Genomic DNA, 18,446 nt, shown 5'->3' with positions numbered 1-18,446 from the left:
TGCATCCGAAGAACACCATACCCACTAAGAAGCATGGGGTTGGAAACATCATGCTTTGGGGCTGTTTTTCTGCAAAGGCACCAGGACGACTGATCTGTGTAAAGGAAAGAATGAATGGGGCCATGTATCGAGAGATTTCGAGTGAAAATGTCCTTCCATCAGCAAGGGTATTGAAAATGAGATGTGGCTAGCTCTTTCAGCATGACAATGATCCCAAACACACAGCCAGGGCAACAAAAGAGTGGCTTCGTAAGAAGCATTTCAAGGTCCTGGAGTGGCCTAGCCAGTCTCCAGATCTCAACCCCATAGAAAATCTGTGGAGGGAGTTGAAAGTCCGTGTTGCCCAATGACAGCGCCAAAACATCACTGCTCTAGAGGAGATCTGCTTGGAGGAATGGGCCAAAATACCAGCAACAGTGCGTGAAAAGCTTGTGAAGAGTTACAGAAAACGTTTGGCTTCCGTTATTGCCAACAAAGGGTACATAACAAAGTATTGAGATGAACTTTTGGTATTGACCAAATACTTATTTTCCACCATGATTTGCAAATTTTTTTTTTTTTTTTAAATCAAACAATGTGATTTTCTGTTTTTTTTCCACATTGTCTCTCATGGTTGAGGTTTACCCATGTTGACAATTACAGGCCTCTGTACTATTTTCAAGTGGGAGATTTTGCACAATTAGTGGTTGACTAAATACTTATTTGCCCCACTGTATGTAGAATGAAGAATATTGTAGTGATGTAAGAAGAGCATTTTGAATAGAAAATGCTCGAAAGGTTCTCGCTACGTGTTTGTTTGCATGTTTTGGTCTCGAGTCACACGCGCTAAGTGTTTGGGGACTGAGAAAGTGGAGCGTGTGGAGCGAGGGTGCACATTCGAGCCTCGTGCAGCCACCTGTTGAGATGTGCGAGGGTATGTTGATCTGTGTACGTCCATGAATTAACATATTTTTCATTCATTCTGGAGGGTTCCAGCGATAGGTCGGACCCCCTACATGCGCGGCTGTTTCGTAGCTTTGCCGTTGCAACAGCGGGTGGTCATCGCTCCAAGTTGGCAAGCGTTTACATCATATTCATGTTGCACATTTACACCGTGAGGTAACATGTTCGTTTAACATCTTTGGGATGTGTTGTAAGTCCGACTGAGTGTAAAGTGCTTAGTTGCCACCACGTTTTGTGCCCAAATTGACCGCGTCAATTTGCAAATTAGAGTTCGGATGCGTGTTCACATTTACTAAACAAAGCGGACTATCTGACAAAAAGAACTCTGCTCAGTGCTAGTGTAAGAGAGCCCTAAGTTACCTGACAAAAATATTTTTTGTGGGGGGTGATTATTGGAAAATAATAGATTTTTCAAGAATGAATATTGGAAAAAAATGTTTCAATTTTTCAAATTTATTTGAAATTAATAGAAATCAAAAATTAATATCAATTTTTGAAGTTTTCTTCATTTTATTTTTCTTAATATTTACCAATCAAAACAACACCAAAACCTCTGAGACAAAAATGTTTTATATATTTTTTTTTATTAAGAAACGACAAAAAAACAACGTTTACACATTTTTCTCAAACCTGATCATCACATTTTTTTCAAGCTTACAGATGACTTGGAAGAAAACACACACAAAATAAAGAATATGAAACCTTTGAAACGCTCGTTTTAGACGACCGTTGAAAAGAGGAAATGACTAGGGGGCAGAACTGAGTCACCAAACAAGAAATGATGCGGCTCGTCCGATACTTGAACCCATCACTTTGGAGATTTTATTGCACGAGGAACAAAAAGAGGAATTTATGGAAAATTCAGCACCAAAATGTCAGAAATATCAGTCAATTTTTCCCGTTTTTGATTGATAGAATCGCTTGTTAGTCACGTTAGTGTATCAGTGACGTTAGCCTAGCAGTACTAGCAACGTTAGCGATGTTAGCGGGGTGTCGGTTGGTGTATTTTGATGGAAAAAGAATCAATTGATTTGACTTGACGTGAACACTGATCTGATGGATTTATTTTTGGAAAAATTGGAATTTTTTCTAGAATATTGTTGCTATTTAAGAAAATATTTAACTATAAAATACATATTTGGGGAAATAATTATTTACGGAGAAAATGATCAGTATCGGGGACTAAAATGAATAATTGAGGGGCAAATGTTTTAGTTCATCTGAAAAAGTTTTGAGGGGAAAAAATCGATACAATTGCTTTTTCAATTTTCAAAATAAAAGTTTTTTTTTTTTTTTTTAGAATTTTTTTTAAAGAAAATAATCAGTAAATAATAATTTGAAGAAACCAAAAAATTTGAGGTAAATGAGCTTATTTTTCAGTCACGATATGAACGATTTATCTGCAAAAAATTGTTAACGTTTGCGATAAAAAACACTGATATGAAATGATTTTTGGTGGTAAGTTTTGGGGAAAAACACTGCCATATTTATTCAGGTGACGTCACAAAGTCAGTAAATGACAACAGAGTCAGGCTTTTTTTTATGATATGTGAGATCTTATCGGGAATGTTAGCATACGGCGTTAGCTTGACGTTAGCTACAAAAATGGTGGACAAAGTTATTGAGACGCGTCCTATCTTACGATCGGGGCAAGTCTGGCAGTGCCTCGGCAAATCCAGCAGATGTGTGTGATGTGTTGTGGTTAATACTATACCCATTTTTAATACTAAATCAACTCAGTGCAGAAAGAATGGTAATTTTCATAATAAATCATTGCCTGTCATTGAATTTAACCTACTTTCTTTAAAAAAAAAAATTTTTAAAGTTGAAAAATTCTAATGTAAAAAAGTGTGCCGTATTTATGTTGAAAAAATTCATGCAAAAAATGTATTTTCAAAATTTTGATTTGTTTCAGTGCCATTGATGTTGGCTGACAATGACAACCAATGAGATTATACATATATCCCTTAAAATGTTCCATATTCCTGAATATTTTCCAACCCCCCCCCAATTTTTTGCGCACAAATTCAGAATGTTTTCCATTTGTTTGTCGTTCAAAACTCTTGCATTTTAGTTTCACTTTTAAATCTTAAATCTACAGTTTTCCCTTTTCCTCTACTTTGTTCCTAAAATATGATCAAAATTCACACTAATCACAGTTATGTCAGTCCTAAACTTGTCTATTTCCCGCTTTGTCGTATTTATTTTGTGACTATACTTACTCTTACTTTTTACTTTGTTTCTAATTTTTTGTTCGATGAATTATTTCCTGCTTCCGAATTTTTGTCCCAAAACATTTGGCTAAATATCTCAAAATTTTTATCATTATTTTTGGCCAAACACTTTTGCCCAATTTAACATATTGACCGATAGCGTAGGCAAGACAACTCAAGAACAAATAAAGGGGTCATTATGAAATTTGCAGGATATGTTTTTGATGCGAAACTGAGGAAATGGTTACATTTTAGAGGTTTATAGGTCAAAGGTCACAGAAGTTTGTGACCAACGTAAATAAAAAAAAAAAAAAAAAACGGGGTTATTAGCACACTTGAAGGATATATTGGTAATAGAAAATGGAAGGTGATTACATTTTGGGGTCATGAGGTCAAAGGTCACAGAGGATTGTATGTTATGGACCTAAATAACTAAAGTGCAAACAAAGGGATCATTATCATACTTACAGGTAGGGATGTCCCGATCCGATTAAGTGATCGGAAATCGGGCCGATCGTGCAATTTTTCAGTGGATCGGAATCGGGTCAAAAACATCGTTTTTTTAAATTAATGTTTTTCATGCTCATACAGCGCCATAGCCTCTCACCCTCCCTCCTGCTAAGGAGTGCGGCCAAACTGTCCAGCTTGCGTCTGGTACTTAAAGTTAACGATGACAGGTTTGTAGCTTTGATCTTGCCAGAGAAGCTTGGTAGCTCAACAATCAAACATTTCAATCATCGTTAAACTTGGATAACTGTGCCGTGGCAACTAATTGCGTAAGTGAGAGGCTGTTCTCAGCAGCTTGAGCGTCAAAGCGTGAGTGGATTTGGGTGGACTCACCCAATGAAGCATTTATTAAAAACAACCATTTTGCTACGTTATTCTTGTTTAAAAATAATTCACACTATGAAGGTGGCACGGTGGGACAGCGAGATGTTTGAAACGTTTGTTAAAAAACAACTTTTTTTTCGGAATCGGATCGGGACTCGGTATCGACAGATTCTCAAAATCAGGTGACTTGGATTCATCAGGAGCAAAAATATGTGATTAGGACATCCCTACTTACAACATATATTTTTGATATCAAACAGAAGAAGTGAAACCCTTTATGGGTCATGAGGTCAAAGATCATGGAGGTTTATATAGTTATGCCCAACATAACTCGAATAATCGAATAAAGGGATAATCAAACCCACAAGATATGTTTGTAACATAAAACGAAAGATATGATTACATTTTGGGGTAATGAAATAAAGGTCAAAGGTCACAAAGGTTTGTATGTTTGTGTTCAGCATAACTAAGAACAAATAAAAGGATTGTAATCAAACTTGCAGGATATTTTAGTATTATGGTGAGGTGATTAAATTTGGGTTTCATGAGGTCAAAGATCGAGGTCAAAGATCGCAGTGGTTTGTATTAGGGCTGTCAAAATTATTGCGTTAACGGGCGTTAATTAAATTTTTAAATTAATCACGTTAAAATATTTGACGCAATTAACGCAGATGCCCCGCTCAGACAGATTTAAATGACAGTACAGTGAAACGCTCACTTGTTGTGTTTTATGGAGTTTTGCCGCCCTCTGCTGGCGCTTGGGTGCGACTGATTTTATAGGCTTCAGCACCCATGAGCATTGTGTAAGTAATTATTGACATCAACAATGGCGGGCAACTAGTTTATTTTTTGATTGAAAATTTTACAAATTTTATTAAAACGAAAACATTAAGAGGGGTTTTAATATAAAATTTCTATAACTTGTACTAACATTTTTCTTTTAAGAACTACAAGTCCCTCTATCCATGGATCGCTTTAACAGAATGTTAATAATGTTAATGCCATCTTGTTGATTTATTGTTATTATAAACAAATACAGTCCTTATGTACCGTATGTTGACTGTATATATCCGTCTTGTGTCTTATCTTTCCATTCCAACAATAATTTACAGAAAAATATGGCATATTTTATAGATGGTTTGAATTGCGATTAATTGCGATTAATTACGAATAATTAATTTTTTAACCTGTAATTAACTCGATTAAAAATTTTAATCGTTTGACAGCCCTAGTTTATATATGTCCAACATACCTAAATGAAAAAAGGGATAATCAATTTGTAACATAGAATGGAAGATGTGATTACATTTCGCGGTAATGAAATACAGGTCAAAGGTCACAAAATTTGTATTTTTTGTGTTCAGCTATCTGGAGAAGGAATAAAAGGATTATAACCCAAAACGAATAAAAGAATTACAACCAAACTTGCAGGATATGTTTCCAATATGAAACTAAGGTGATTTAATTTTGGGGTCATGAGGTCAAAGGTCACAGAGACGTGTATGTATGTTTGTGCCCGTTATCACTCACCGATGAATGAAGGGATTGTAATAAAACTTGCAGGATATGTTCGTAATATAAAACCGAAGAGTTGATGACCTCATTGGCTGCCATTGACAGTGCTAGACGTCCAATCCGTTTGAACTGGGAGGGATGGCAGCGAATGATTCGCTGCCGTCCCTCCGAGTTCAAACGGAATGGACGTCTACTAGTGATAAACTAACTACAAGTGATAAACTAATTCAAATATCTATCCTCAGTAATGGCACGTGTAAATTCTGCACGGCAACAGCGTATCGTATCCCACGCCCCAATACTTTTGTCCACTCCATTTTTGTCGTAGCACTGGCATTGTTCTTCTACGTGAAACTACTCATCCACATCGAATACGAGAACACTACAGTCCTAAGAGAACATAGACGTACGAGGGACTAATTATAGTAGTAATAATAATGATAATACCCATGAAATTTTCCCAACGGAGTCCGAGAACGGCGAGATATCTAGCTTGCTAAGCTACTACGGAACACAACACGATAAACGGCAATAGGGTTCAACGCATCCAATCCTCTCGGGGTACGGCGTTTATGGCCATGTAGTGTCTTGCTTAAGGTGCGTTTCAGAACCAGAATCCTGGTTTCGTTTTCTTTTTCACACTTACACATTCTGCAGATTTTTCACTTCGGTACTTTTTGGCGTTACACAGCTTTGATTTGTCACGTATAAAAATGGTGCAGCGAAAACAGATTGGTTAGGGTAGTCCAAATTTTTTGTTTTGTTACACTTCTGTCCACCTTGATTGGTAAGCTTAGATTTTTTTTTGGTGCGACATAAACAATACATTCAAAAAGTTCCAAATTTGGAACTCTAAAAAAATTATTTGGTAGGTTTTTAAGACGCCCCAAAATAACTAAACAATACAATATCAAGTACAAAATTTTGCTATGTATGTAATAAAGCATAGTTGGGATTTGCCCCCCCCCCCCCCCCCAAAAAAAAAAAAAAAAAAAAAAAAAAACAACCTTCAAGTCAATTATGTTTTGCTATGACTGTAGTATTCGTAGTTCTGATTTGGTTTAATTTTAAAGTACCATTTTTGGAATTGGAACCTCCAAAAAACAAAAAAAAACAAAAAACAATTCAAGTATAAAGTTTTGCCATGAGTGTAGTATCCGTAGTACTGATTTGGTTACATTTTAAAATATTTTGTGACAAGTACTTTGACATCAATGTATTATTTGTTCATTCCATATGTCTTAGAATCCAAAATCGTAAAACGGAAAACGACTATGAGAGAATTCTATTCGTTTTTAGTTTGTTTTAAATGTGTTATTTGGTTTTGGTTGAATTTGTATTTTTCCAAAGGAATTGACCAAAAAGGCTTTGGCAAATAATCAAAAACTCCACTCCTGTTGACTAGAAACCCTGATTCGGATTAGTGCCAATTTAGCCAAAACTGTGAGGGAATTTTTTTTTTTTTAAAATCCAAATGGCTAACATTACCTTCATTTTTGGTTTGGCATGAATTTGAGAGATTTTTACACCCCGCAAAAATATTTCGAACGAATCGGAGTCTATGTGTCTAGGCTCTCTGTCCTTCTGGTCAAAGTTATTCCCTTGAAATTTACCCAAAATCTACATTTTTAAGCTAAATATCTTTGGCAAATAATCAAAGACCAATCGTAAGACGTGAAGTAAAATCTTTCCAAATTGAACACATTCCATTTAACTAGTATCCCTAGTTCGGATTTGAACTAATTCGGCCTCCGAGTAACATTGTATTCATTTTCGATACAGCATGGATTCTAGATACTTTTCTATGAAAAAAAAGTGGTTTGGAAATAATTGGGAGTCCATGTGTCATGCTTCCCACCTTATTCTGACTTGGCTGAATCTTGTGTTCAGATTTCTTCCCACGAAATTGACCTAAAATCTACATTCTTAATCTAAGTATCTTTGGCAAACTATCAGAAACTCCATACCAATCCCAAAACTTGGGGTAAAATCCTTCCAAATTGAACACGGTCCATTCAACCATTATCCCTGATTTGGATTTGTGCTACTTTGACTAAACTTCATCAGTCAAAAAAAAAAAAATACTAACATTATATTCATTTTCAGTACGGCATGGATTCTGGAGACCTTTCCATTAAAATGATACATGTTTAAACTAATTGGAGTCCATGTGTCAGGTAGGTCTCCTCTGAGTAATTACGCTGAAATATCTTTTCAACGATCTTCACATGAAATTGGCCTAAACCCTAAAAAGCTAAAAATAGTGCTTTTACTGCAAAAATTAATGGAGTGGTTCCAAGTTGTCAACAAAGTCCATTTAACTAGTATCCTCGATTTGGATTTGTGCTAATTTGGCCAAATCAAAACGGTTTTAAATCAAAATGGCTATGGTTGTATTTATTTCCGGTGTTCGGCCATTCCTTACTACGCGGCGAAACGTCCTACACAATGCTCAGGGCGCTTGCGCATGCATTCACACGCATGCGCACATCGGTTAGAGGCGGTGATTACTCACTATTTTTGTTTTTATTTAGTTATTTAGAACCTTTTCACAGCCTCAAAGATACTTTTTGCATGTATTACCCTCTCATACTTTTAACCATTGTGTTTTTTTGTGTTAGCTTTGAAGCAGTTGACCACATTAGTCACGTAGCGTGTTTAAACCGTCCTTATTTGATATAACTACATTTAAGTATTTTCTGCAGGCATTTTTTTAGTACCTTATTCCTGTATGCATCTAAACAAAACAAGTTAAGAGCGCACGGTAGTACTTTAGGTGTCAAATTCGACTAATGTAGGACGTTTCGCCGATGTAGCATATTTTGGCAGAACACCGGTATGGCATGAATTGTAGAATCTTTTCGAGGAAAAAAAAAAATGTTAAAACTAATCGCAGCCTATGTGTACAGTCTCCCCCGATTTCAAAGTGACTAGCATCCCTGATTTGGACTTGTGCTACTTCGGCTAAATCAAATCGGAGTTTAAAATCTAAATGGGGAAAAGTTGTATTCATTTACAGTGTTGCGTGGATAGTAAAGACTTTTCAACGGGGAAAAAAAAATGTCGGACCTAATCGCAGCCCATGTGTCCAATGTCCCCCGATTCCAATTTGGCAAATTCCCTGTCAGAGACTGGTCAAATCAAATGTTGTCCAAAATTGTTACGTCTAACCAAAATCCTGGGTCTTACCCTGGAATCCTTCCCAAATCTGCCACCTATTAACCTAGCTAGTCTGACTTCCTGTTGAATTTATGGCCTGAGTCAGTCAGAATTTTAAAATCAGTCCCTAATTAGTTTACAACATTAGCAAATTTGGACTTTGGTGTGTTTAGATTCGAAGTAACAGTGGTCAGAAGTGTACAAAATCGGACTTTGGACATCCCTGGTTTAGTTGTTTGAATGATTAAAGTTGGGGGTTTCGGGGAAAGTTGTTTGTGTGTCGTAAACATTACCGCCATCATTGGCTATCTTTTAGGGATTCAGTCCAACTCTGAACTTTTGATTCCAGGACTCAATGGTCTTCTTGTCCAGACGAAGAAGAAGAACAACAAACTTCCTTCGTAAAGGATTCCTAAGAGATTTGAGACTACTTTTTTTCTTCCTTAAAACCCTTTTTTTCTCATCCCAGTAGACAAAGAAACAGACGGACATACAGACGGTGAAACAGAAGGCGGCTAAATAGCGTTAGCTTGAGGAGAAGCAATTGGGAGGAGAGCGATCTCATGGAGAGCTTCCCGTCCCGCTTTGCATTTTTTTTTACATCATGGTTTCTACGATGGTGTGGCTAGGGCCCTTCATCAGCAATCCCTTGTTCCCGTTGGGATCCACGGGGTAGGCCTGCTCCCGTGGGCCGCGGTGGTCGGCCGGACGGGAGCTGGCGCCGCCGCGGACTGGGGCGGCCACCGCCTTGATCCTCTGTGAAAAGACAAAAAAACAACTTAAGTCTCTGGTGGAATCTTTGGAGCTCTCAAATCTCGGCGTTTCGCTCCCAAAATGGCAACGCAATGTAAATTGGGAATTCACAAACCTCGATAAGAGGCCCGTCGGATCGTATGATCTTGATGACCACCACCATTGGGATACAGATCATGGAGGCCAAGGCCAGAGTCCAACCCACTCCGATGGCCCAGTCAGGGTACTCATACACTTTGTTGTACGTCAGCGGCTTGTATTTGACCAGAGAGAAAATAAAGCAGCTCTGCACACACACACAGACATAGAAATTCAGCCAATCTGACCAATGAGGTCCGAGAAATATAAGAAGTGTACCATTTGATAATACTGTTGTCGTGAAACTCATTTATCTTGTTTTAATTTCCCTATTTTCACATTTTTACCTGTATTTTTCCAATTTAATGATCTATATTTTGTATTTTAGCTCATCCATGCCGCTTATTTTCATGAGAGTTATTGGGGTGGTGGAGCACATCCCCGCTAACTACACGCTGAGTTGGTTGCCAGCCAATTGTAGAATCGTACTTTTGTTTTAAGACTACTTTTATGTACCTATGTATTGCTCTAAGGCTTTATGTACACGGTGATTCGAAAAGAATGTGCCAAAATCATCACGCATTTATGGAGGAAAACACAGACAGGACTGAAAAACCAGTTTCTCCTCTTGCAACCCTCTATAAAATAAACTGTTGTATTTTAAGCCAAAACAACTGTTGTGTTTGACAGAACAATATGTCTATATGCTGCCATTGAAGATTCATGGCCCATTAAGCCCCAAACTATTTTTAATTTGTCCCTTTTACCCTGGAAACCCCCGTTTACAGATGTCGCGCAACCGCTTTTGTTTCAACCCAGCCATAAAAAGAAGGTAAGTAATTATATTTATTATTCAAAATGTTTGTCATTTTTAGCTTACAATCATTATTCGATGTCCAATATTTCGTTAAAAAAAAAAAAAAAAAGACTTTAAAAAATTATTCATCCGCGAATTTTAAACTTTTAAACAAATTACGTCAGGATGAAAAATTTGGTGTCTGTAAAAAAATCACAGATATCTACCTCATAACTATCGCTTAATTGTGTTTTTTTGTTACTTTCACATTTTCCCCGACATGTTACATGATAAATAAACGAGCCAAACAAAGAAAAACAAACAAACAAACAAAAAAAACGTTTAAAAGGGTAAGTATATGAAAAAGAACATCTCGACCACTCCTTGATGTCTGCGATTATTGCAATGCGATCCTTGTTATATTACCATATTTCACCCATAAAATTCCCCAAAAAAATCCAGCTGTGGCCATTCACAGCTGTGTCTTCAGTCAGTGATACATGCTACATGGAGTTTTTGGATCGAAACAAGGCAAGTACGGCATAATAATTAGTTTAAGTCATGGCGTCTGTAATTCTGCTCTCGCATGCTCTCACCTCCAGATAGGGTTTTGCTGTGTAAAAAACATTTTTTTTAAAAGAAAAAATGCCCTGCTGTTCCAAAATTTTCTTCCCCCAGAAAATTGAGATTTTAAGCTTTCCAATGATGTATCACACATGCATATCGGACAATTTTGAAATTTGGCCAAATTGGGGGTCTCAAAGCGGAACTTCAAGTCACCTGAGTGTTTTCCGCCTTATTCATTTTAAAATCATTGAAATAGATTGAATTAGCATTCATCTGATACAGGAATGAATCTTGTTTAACTGGGTGTCAATTTCGATTTGTCTGGGTGTCCATTTCAATTTGTCTGTCGGAAAATCAATCGTTTATTTACGATCAAAATGGCGGCTCCTCAGAATGAGGCGTTTTGTGTGCTTGAGTTTGCAAAAACAAATGCCATTGTCAAAGTGCAACGTGCTTTAAGTTTTTGCTGCTGGTGGTGACCACATTGAGTGCTTGCAAAGCATGAAAAAAAAACTTAGTTATATACAATACTTGTAGCCAGCTAATTATTAATTACTTATTTTTTCAAGATACCACAAAGATTTTTGCACATTCTTTTTGAATCACTCTGTATATTTGTCAAATGTAAATTCAGGCAGCAATGTGTTTAATGTTATTACATAAATAAATTCATTAGCTGCCTCCACGACACTAGACGTCCAATCTGTTTTGACTGGGAGAGGTTTGCAGCGATTAATAACATAATTATTACAATGTTATTACTATGTAATTACAATGTAATAATACATAAAGTGGGGAGAACAAGTATTTGATAATTGGCAGTGTATCAAATACTTGTTCTCCCCACTGTATGTGATGTGACCAATCCATTTAGGGCAGAGAATGAATTGATTTAGTGTGTTTTGGGAAAAATAAGACCTAATGGAACAAGTAATCTCAAAATATGAATGTATGTTTTACTGAAATTATACCTTTTAAAAGATTTTAACTTATTTTAAGTGCGATGAGATTTTTACTATTGTTTTTAACCAGAAACAAGACACACATTATTTTGGAGACATTTGCACTGATTTTGAATGCATTTGCATTCATTTCATTTGAAGTCAAGATTTGAGATCGTCAGCTGGTCACAGTAACCGAACGGCGGTTCCACCCGTTCTTACCACGCACAAGACGGGAGTGATGACAGACCAGCTCCATTTCATCCAAGGGTTTGGTCTGTAGCCGATCATGTCCTCCACAGCATCGTAGAAGTTATCAACGCCTGCACAAAGCGCTCTTTAGAGCTCTACTTTTTCTGACATTTTGGAGTTTGTGGTTTGCAGTACTCACCATAAACCCAGGCAACAGCTACACATTCAAAGAATGCCACCCACAGAAGGCACACACCGCTCGCTGCATAGTAATCAAACAGCTGGAACACGTACATGCCACCCTAAGGACAAATGGACACAATATTAACCTGTTGGCTGCCTTCGACAGTGATAGACGAACCAGAGTTGCTTTAAAAATCAGCAGTTTTTGGTTGAACACATAGTAACTTTGCCCAGTTAGCAGTTAAAAAAGCAGTTAGAAATGAAGGCAACAGATCAACAACCTTCCTACGGTCTGGTCAATTTTAAGGTTATTTAATAAATTATCTTTGGCTGTTATTGATGGTGAAGGATGTCCAATCCATTTGGACTGGGAGTGACTGGCATGTATTGATATCAGGTCTTAAATTGGCATGTTTTCTTATACTGTTTGGTCAGCATGCATTGTTTGGCACTGAAAAATATGAATATCACTGCCAATGACAGTGAAAGAGTTAATAGTAAATATTCTCTTATTATCTCTTATTATTTGTGTATTTATATATATTTTTTGTTTTTTACAAATAAAAAATGAACTTATTTATTCATTTAATCCATATTAAAAAATAAAAACAAAATATGTTATTTTTACATTTTTGTGTCTTTATTTTCAAATAAAAAACAAAAAAGGGGAAAAACAACAGTAAGTATTCGCTTTTTCATTATTGAACTTTTATTATATATACATATATATATAATATTTATGATATATTTCTGTATTTATATTCATATATAACATCCATATTATTGTTCATTATTTATTTATTTTTTATATATAAAAAAAGGAAAAAATATTCTTTTATTCATCTTTAATTCGTTTTTATTTGTATTAAATTACGTACAAATATTTTTCCGAGGTTAGCATTTTTACATTAGCATTTGTAGCATCAACATTTTCCATTTGGATAAGTAAAATCCTCAATTAGCTTTTTCATGATAGCATTTTATGTTCATCTATTTTGGATGGTATTACATAACAAATGGGAATACTGCGGAATACTTTGAGGACACGCCGCACGTCATTAAAATGATAGCTCCGATAACGTTCAAGGTGACTTTAGCGATTTAACGGCCTCCTTGGCCAAGTTTCCATTAAGCACGAGTCATGAAATGTCTCTTGTGACTGTGCAAGTGTTATGGAATTATTCATATTTTACATTAATATTGATTTAAATTTGGTTTCTGATCTTGTTATGCCCTTGCCTTCTCGTCATTTGCCTTATTTGCATTATTTTTTAGGTTTTCACTCCTGCAAATGCATTCTTGCGGGTTATAAAATGCTGTAGTAGGCACTATTTGAACTGATTGGCAACGCTAGATGTCCAACTTATCTTGACTGGAAGGAATGCTCATTTGCCCCCTCCTGTCAAAATGAATTGGACGTCTAGTGCCGTCAGTAGCACTGATTGATGAGCATTCACAGCTGGTCCTCACAGTTTAAATGAATTTGATGTTTATTGTTTTCAATGGTACTGAATTAGTTAATAGAAAATTATATGGCTATTAACTAGGGCTGTCAAACGATTAAAATTTTTAATCGAGTTAATCACAGCTTAAAAATTGATTAATCATAATTAATCACAATTCAAACCATCTATAAAATATGCCATATTTTTCTGTAAATTATTGTTGGAATGGATATATATACACGCAACATACTGAACATAAGTACTGTATTTGTTTATTATAACAATAAATCAACAAGATGGCATTAACATTAACATTCTGTTAAAGTGATACATGGATAGGAAGACTTAAAGTTCTTAAAAGATAAATGTTTGTACAAATTATAGAAATTTTATATGAAACCCCTCTTAATGTTTTCGTTTTAGTAAAATTTGTAAAATTTTCACTCAAAAAATGCTGAAACCCATAAAATCAGTCACCTCACCCAAGCCTCAGCAGAGGGCGACAAAACACCAAAAAACACAAGTAACAAGTGGACATGATACTGTGCTCTCATTTTAATCTGTTTGAGCGGGGCATGTGCGTTAATTGCGTAAAATATGTTGATGTGATTAATTTAAAAAATTAATTACCGCCCCATAATGCGATAATTTTGACAGCCCTTCAATTAACTATTTATCTTTAAACTTAAATATTTTATTTTATTTCATTTTCCAGAAGTAAAGCTATAAAGTAAGTAAGTAAGTAAGTAAAGATATATCGGGCAGATATATGAGTGAATGAATGAATGAATGAATGAATGAATGAATGAATGAATGAATGAATGAATGAATGAATTTATTGTCATTGTCATCATCATCAAAATCACTGACAGTTTCAGACTGTGGAATTTTGCCCGAAAGAAAGACGAAGACAGACAAAGGAAAGACGGGAAAAGTAGATGCTTATCGATACCCGTCCCCCATCAGCCAGGGACGCACAGACAGCATATTTGTGTTACAGACCAGTTATAATCTTCACATATCGTTCAAAAGTCATTGATTGCCATGGAATTTCACATATTGTCAATTTGAGTGGGTTCATTGTATCAGTTGATGTCCAAGCAGGTGTAGGGAGGGAAGGCCGGGGGTGCTGGACTATATATATATTTTTAAGATTGGCCAATAAGTTGCCGATATGTTCCTCTTGATTTCTTTCAATGGAAAAAAATGGTAAATCACAGTAAAATGAAATAAAATAATAGGTAACTATAGAAACTATAGAAACTATTAATATAGTAGAATTTTGAAATAGTCCCACAACAACTGGTACTTGTATCATAACAAATTAGTAATTTGGTACCTCAGTAACCACTCACAATTTAACAGTGTAACCAATTATGTAATATGATAGTAACTGTTAGCACAATGTAGCATACTAGCAGAATCTAGCATAGTAACTTATACTTTCGTACCTGCTAACTTCCTCACATAGTATAAATATCTTGGTAGAATGTTAAAATAGTCCCACAATAACTTTTACAAGTATCGTAACAAATTAGTAACTTACTAACTTAGTACCTCAGTAACCACTCACAATTCATCAGTGTAACCAGAAGCGTAATACTGCAGTAACCTCTAGCAGAACGTAGCGTGCTGGCACAACATAGCATAGTAACTTGTGACATAGTGATGAGTAAATGACTATCTTCATAATCGGTTACTTGTTAGTATAGCAAGAGTGTTAAAGTACCAGGTTAGCATAGTTTGTAAAGAAACTAGTACCAAAACAAGATAAGCTATTGCATTGGTTTCATTATTTACCACTGTTCTAAGCAGTTTTGTCATTAAATATTGATTGCAGTGAGTGCATCTGTGGTTACCTTGGTAACCATGGTGAGTCCCAGCAGGTAACTAATGCAGCATATGATAGCGATGAAGACCTCTCTGCGGTAACCCTTCCGTAGGAAGGACGGATACAGATCCACCAGTGATGTGATCTGCCCTTCCACCTCCACAAACTGTCAAAACAAAAACAATGATGTGAATAACTGCCTTGAAAGCTTCATTGGAGAGCTTTCATATGAAATGTGACTCGATGGGGTTTGATTCTGGAGTCTCTCACCTGACTGTCGAGGCCAAGCAGCAGGAGCATGATGAAGAAGAGGATGGCCCAGAGTGTGGGGAAAGGCATCATGGTTACGGCTTTGGGGTAGGCAATGAAGGCCAAGCCGGGACCTGGAGAGCAGACACAGGACAAGAGATCAGTACCATTTCACCGTGGGTCCTTTCTGTACTTCAGCAGATCCCTCCTACCTGACTCTGCCACATCCGCAATGTTCACCCCTTGCTCTTGCGCCATAAAGCCCAGGACGGAAAATATTGCGAAGCCGGACACAAAACTGGTGCCACTGTTGAGGGCTCCCAGCAGCAAACAGTCCCTATCCGTCAATCACTCAGTCAGTCAAGATGTACACACTCCACCACCCCCGCCTCGTCATCGCCCCGTACTGACCTGTAGCAGTTGTATTTGTACTTGTTGTAACTGCCCAGGGATGTCATGGCGCCCAAACAGATGGCATAGGAGAAGAAGATCTGGGTGCCGGCGTCAATCCACACCTGAACGACGGACGGACGGTTAAACGGGGACGAACAGGTAACATGGTAAGAACATACCTCTGGGTCCTTGAGGCGGGCGAGATCAGGGTACAAGTAGAACTTGATACCCTCGGAGGCACCGGGCAAAGTGACGCCACGAATCAGCAGAACGATGAGCATGACGAACGGGAACGTGGCCGTGATGTACACAACCTGCAGGCCAGTGAAGTCAGTAGCTTTCCTGACTCTCAAAACCCATTCAAAGGTGACTACTGACCTTCCCGGTGGACTTAACACCCTTCCAGATGCAGAAGAAGCAGATGACCCAGACCAGCAAGAGACAGAGAGCCAGGTCCCACTTGACTGGGCCCATGTCTTCAATGCCGCTGCTGATGCCCAACACTTTGTGCCTGCACCGTCAAGGACATGACAGCGGTTATCATGGGAACCACAACGGCTTAACAGCTTAAACCTAAACTTGAATCAGAATGTCACCCTAACCCAAAACCAAAAATCCTTAAGTGAAGTCAAGGTTACAATTCTAAACTCTTTCCCTGAATCAAATTCAAACGCAGACCTTCATTATTAGTTTTGATCGGAACCTTTTAACCCTGAATAAGTAAGACTTACTTAAACATAAACAAATGCCCTAACTCAAACCTATCTGACAAAGCCTAGACCCAAATCCTAAACCAGAACTTTAAATCAAGAAACCCTAACCCAAAAACCAAACTATTAGACAACTCAAACACGCACTCTAAATCCTTAAACACAAATCCTAAACCGGATCTACAATCAAGGAACCTTGACCCATAACCAAACTCTCGGACTTAGATCAACACAAACCGAAATCCTAAACCTGATATACAAAACCAAACTCTTACACTTACTTCAATACCCCTTACACACCTACTAACTCAAATCAACACGCAAAAATCCTTTATCTGAATTCTAAACCTCATCGACAAACTAAGTACCGTAACACTGACTTTAAGATTTACCTCAACACAAACATCCTAACTCCCAAAGATATAAAAAAATCCCCTAAAACCCAATTGTTAATAAGATCTACAAAACCTGACCCAAAACCGAACGTTAAAACTTACTTTGACACAAACCCCCTAACTCAAACCCAAACGCTAAATATTTTGACAGAAATTCTAAACCTCATCTACAAACCAAGAAACTCAGTAAGATTCAGTAAGACTCACTTAAAAAAAAAGCAGTCCAGCTCAAATCCATATACCAAATCCTTAAAAACAATTCATAAATTCTTAAAGAATTACTTCAACACAAACCCCCTAAACTCAAACCTACCTGCCAATTTGTTGAACCAGACATACAAACCAAGAAACCCTGACCCAAAACCAAACTAAGATGCACATCACCACAAACCCAACCTAAGTGGAACCCAAATTCCAAAACCCCAAATCCTCAATCGGAACTACAGACCAAGGATACCAAAAACTCACTAAAATTTTCCAAACAAAACCCTAAGGCCAAGCTAACATTTCATTTCACTCCCAACCACGAGGACCCATTGTGTGCGATCGCGTACGTACTCCCAGAACTCTGTGACAGGGGAAGTAAAGTTGGAGAAGTTGGAAGGCAGCCAGAGGCTTTTGTTCTTGCGGTAGGTGTCCTCGATGCAGCGTTCCGTGTTCCAGGGCTGGTTACACTTGGCCCACGGGAGTTCGGGCTGGAAACACTTAAAGGCACGGAGACAAAGACGGTCCTTAAAACACCTACCATGTCTGTGGTCTGGTTTGTTGTATACAAGTAGATGTCAAGGGTCTTTCAAATCTGTACTTCCAAGATATTGTAGAAGTAAAGGTCGACCGATATATTGGGTCGAAATGTGTACTTTTTTTTTTTTTTAATCGTCCGATATGTTGCCGATATAATACAATGTCGATTTTTTTCTCACTGTTTGGGTGAGGATCTTTCTTATTTATGTAGGTCCACCAATATATTGACCAGCGGATATATGGGTTAGGGTCAGGAAGATGGTCGGCCATTGCGTAGTTGGTAGCTCGTGTTGTCCTGGGAACGAAGGGTCAGTGGTTCAATTCCCGGCTATGAATGTACACTGTCGAAGTGCCTTGGGCAAGGCAGTGAACCCTAATTTGCAGCGCCTCGCATGGCAGCAGCACAATTGGTGCAGAGCATGGTAACCATGTAGATAATGCACTTGCTATCCAAGTACATATACAGTGTGGCAAATAAGTATTTAGTCAACCACCAATTGTGCAAGTTC

General features: G+C 37.4%; 1 protein-coding gene across 2 annotated transcripts in view; it reads right to left on the bottom strand.

The window, feature by feature from the left end:
• Nucleotides 1–6,489: 6,489 nt before the first annotated feature.
• Nucleotides 6,490–18,446, bottom strand: part of LOC130921466 (sodium- and chloride-dependent taurine transporter-like) — a 34,947-nt gene continuing 22,990 nt past the window's right edge. For both annotated transcript variants that reach the window (XM_057845410.1, XM_057845411.1), the window contains exons 5-15: nucleotides 17,752–17,897; nucleotides 16,467–16,599; nucleotides 16,268–16,402; nucleotides 16,107–16,210; nucleotides 15,908–16,032; nucleotides 15,717–15,829; nucleotides 15,475–15,612; nucleotides 12,187–12,289; nucleotides 12,018–12,118; nucleotides 9,529–9,699; nucleotides 6,490–9,416 (exon numbers count right to left, since the gene is read on the bottom strand). In XM_057845410.1, the coding sequence (XP_057701393.1) occupies nucleotides 9,258–9,416; nucleotides 9,529–9,699; nucleotides 12,018–12,118; nucleotides 12,187–12,289; nucleotides 15,475–15,612; nucleotides 15,717–15,829; nucleotides 15,908–16,032; nucleotides 16,107–16,210; nucleotides 16,268–16,402; nucleotides 16,467–16,599; nucleotides 17,752–17,897 (1,428 nt within the window). In that variant the 3' untranslated portion in view covers nucleotides 6,490–9,257. The remainder of the gene's footprint in view (nucleotides 9,417–9,528; nucleotides 9,700–12,017; nucleotides 12,119–12,186; nucleotides 12,290–15,474; nucleotides 15,613–15,716; nucleotides 15,830–15,907; nucleotides 16,033–16,106; nucleotides 16,211–16,267; nucleotides 16,403–16,466; nucleotides 16,600–17,751; nucleotides 17,898–18,446) is intronic.

The sequence above is a fragment of the Corythoichthys intestinalis genome, chromosome 9 (assembly GCF_030265065.1).
Source record: "Corythoichthys intestinalis isolate RoL2023-P3 chromosome 9, ASM3026506v1, whole genome shotgun sequence".
Lineage (NCBI taxonomy): Eukaryota > Metazoa > Chordata > Actinopteri > Syngnathiformes > Syngnathidae > Corythoichthys > Corythoichthys intestinalis.
The sequence above is the reverse complement of the archived record's forward strand: the minus strand, read 5'-3'. Positions and strand labels throughout refer to the sequence as shown.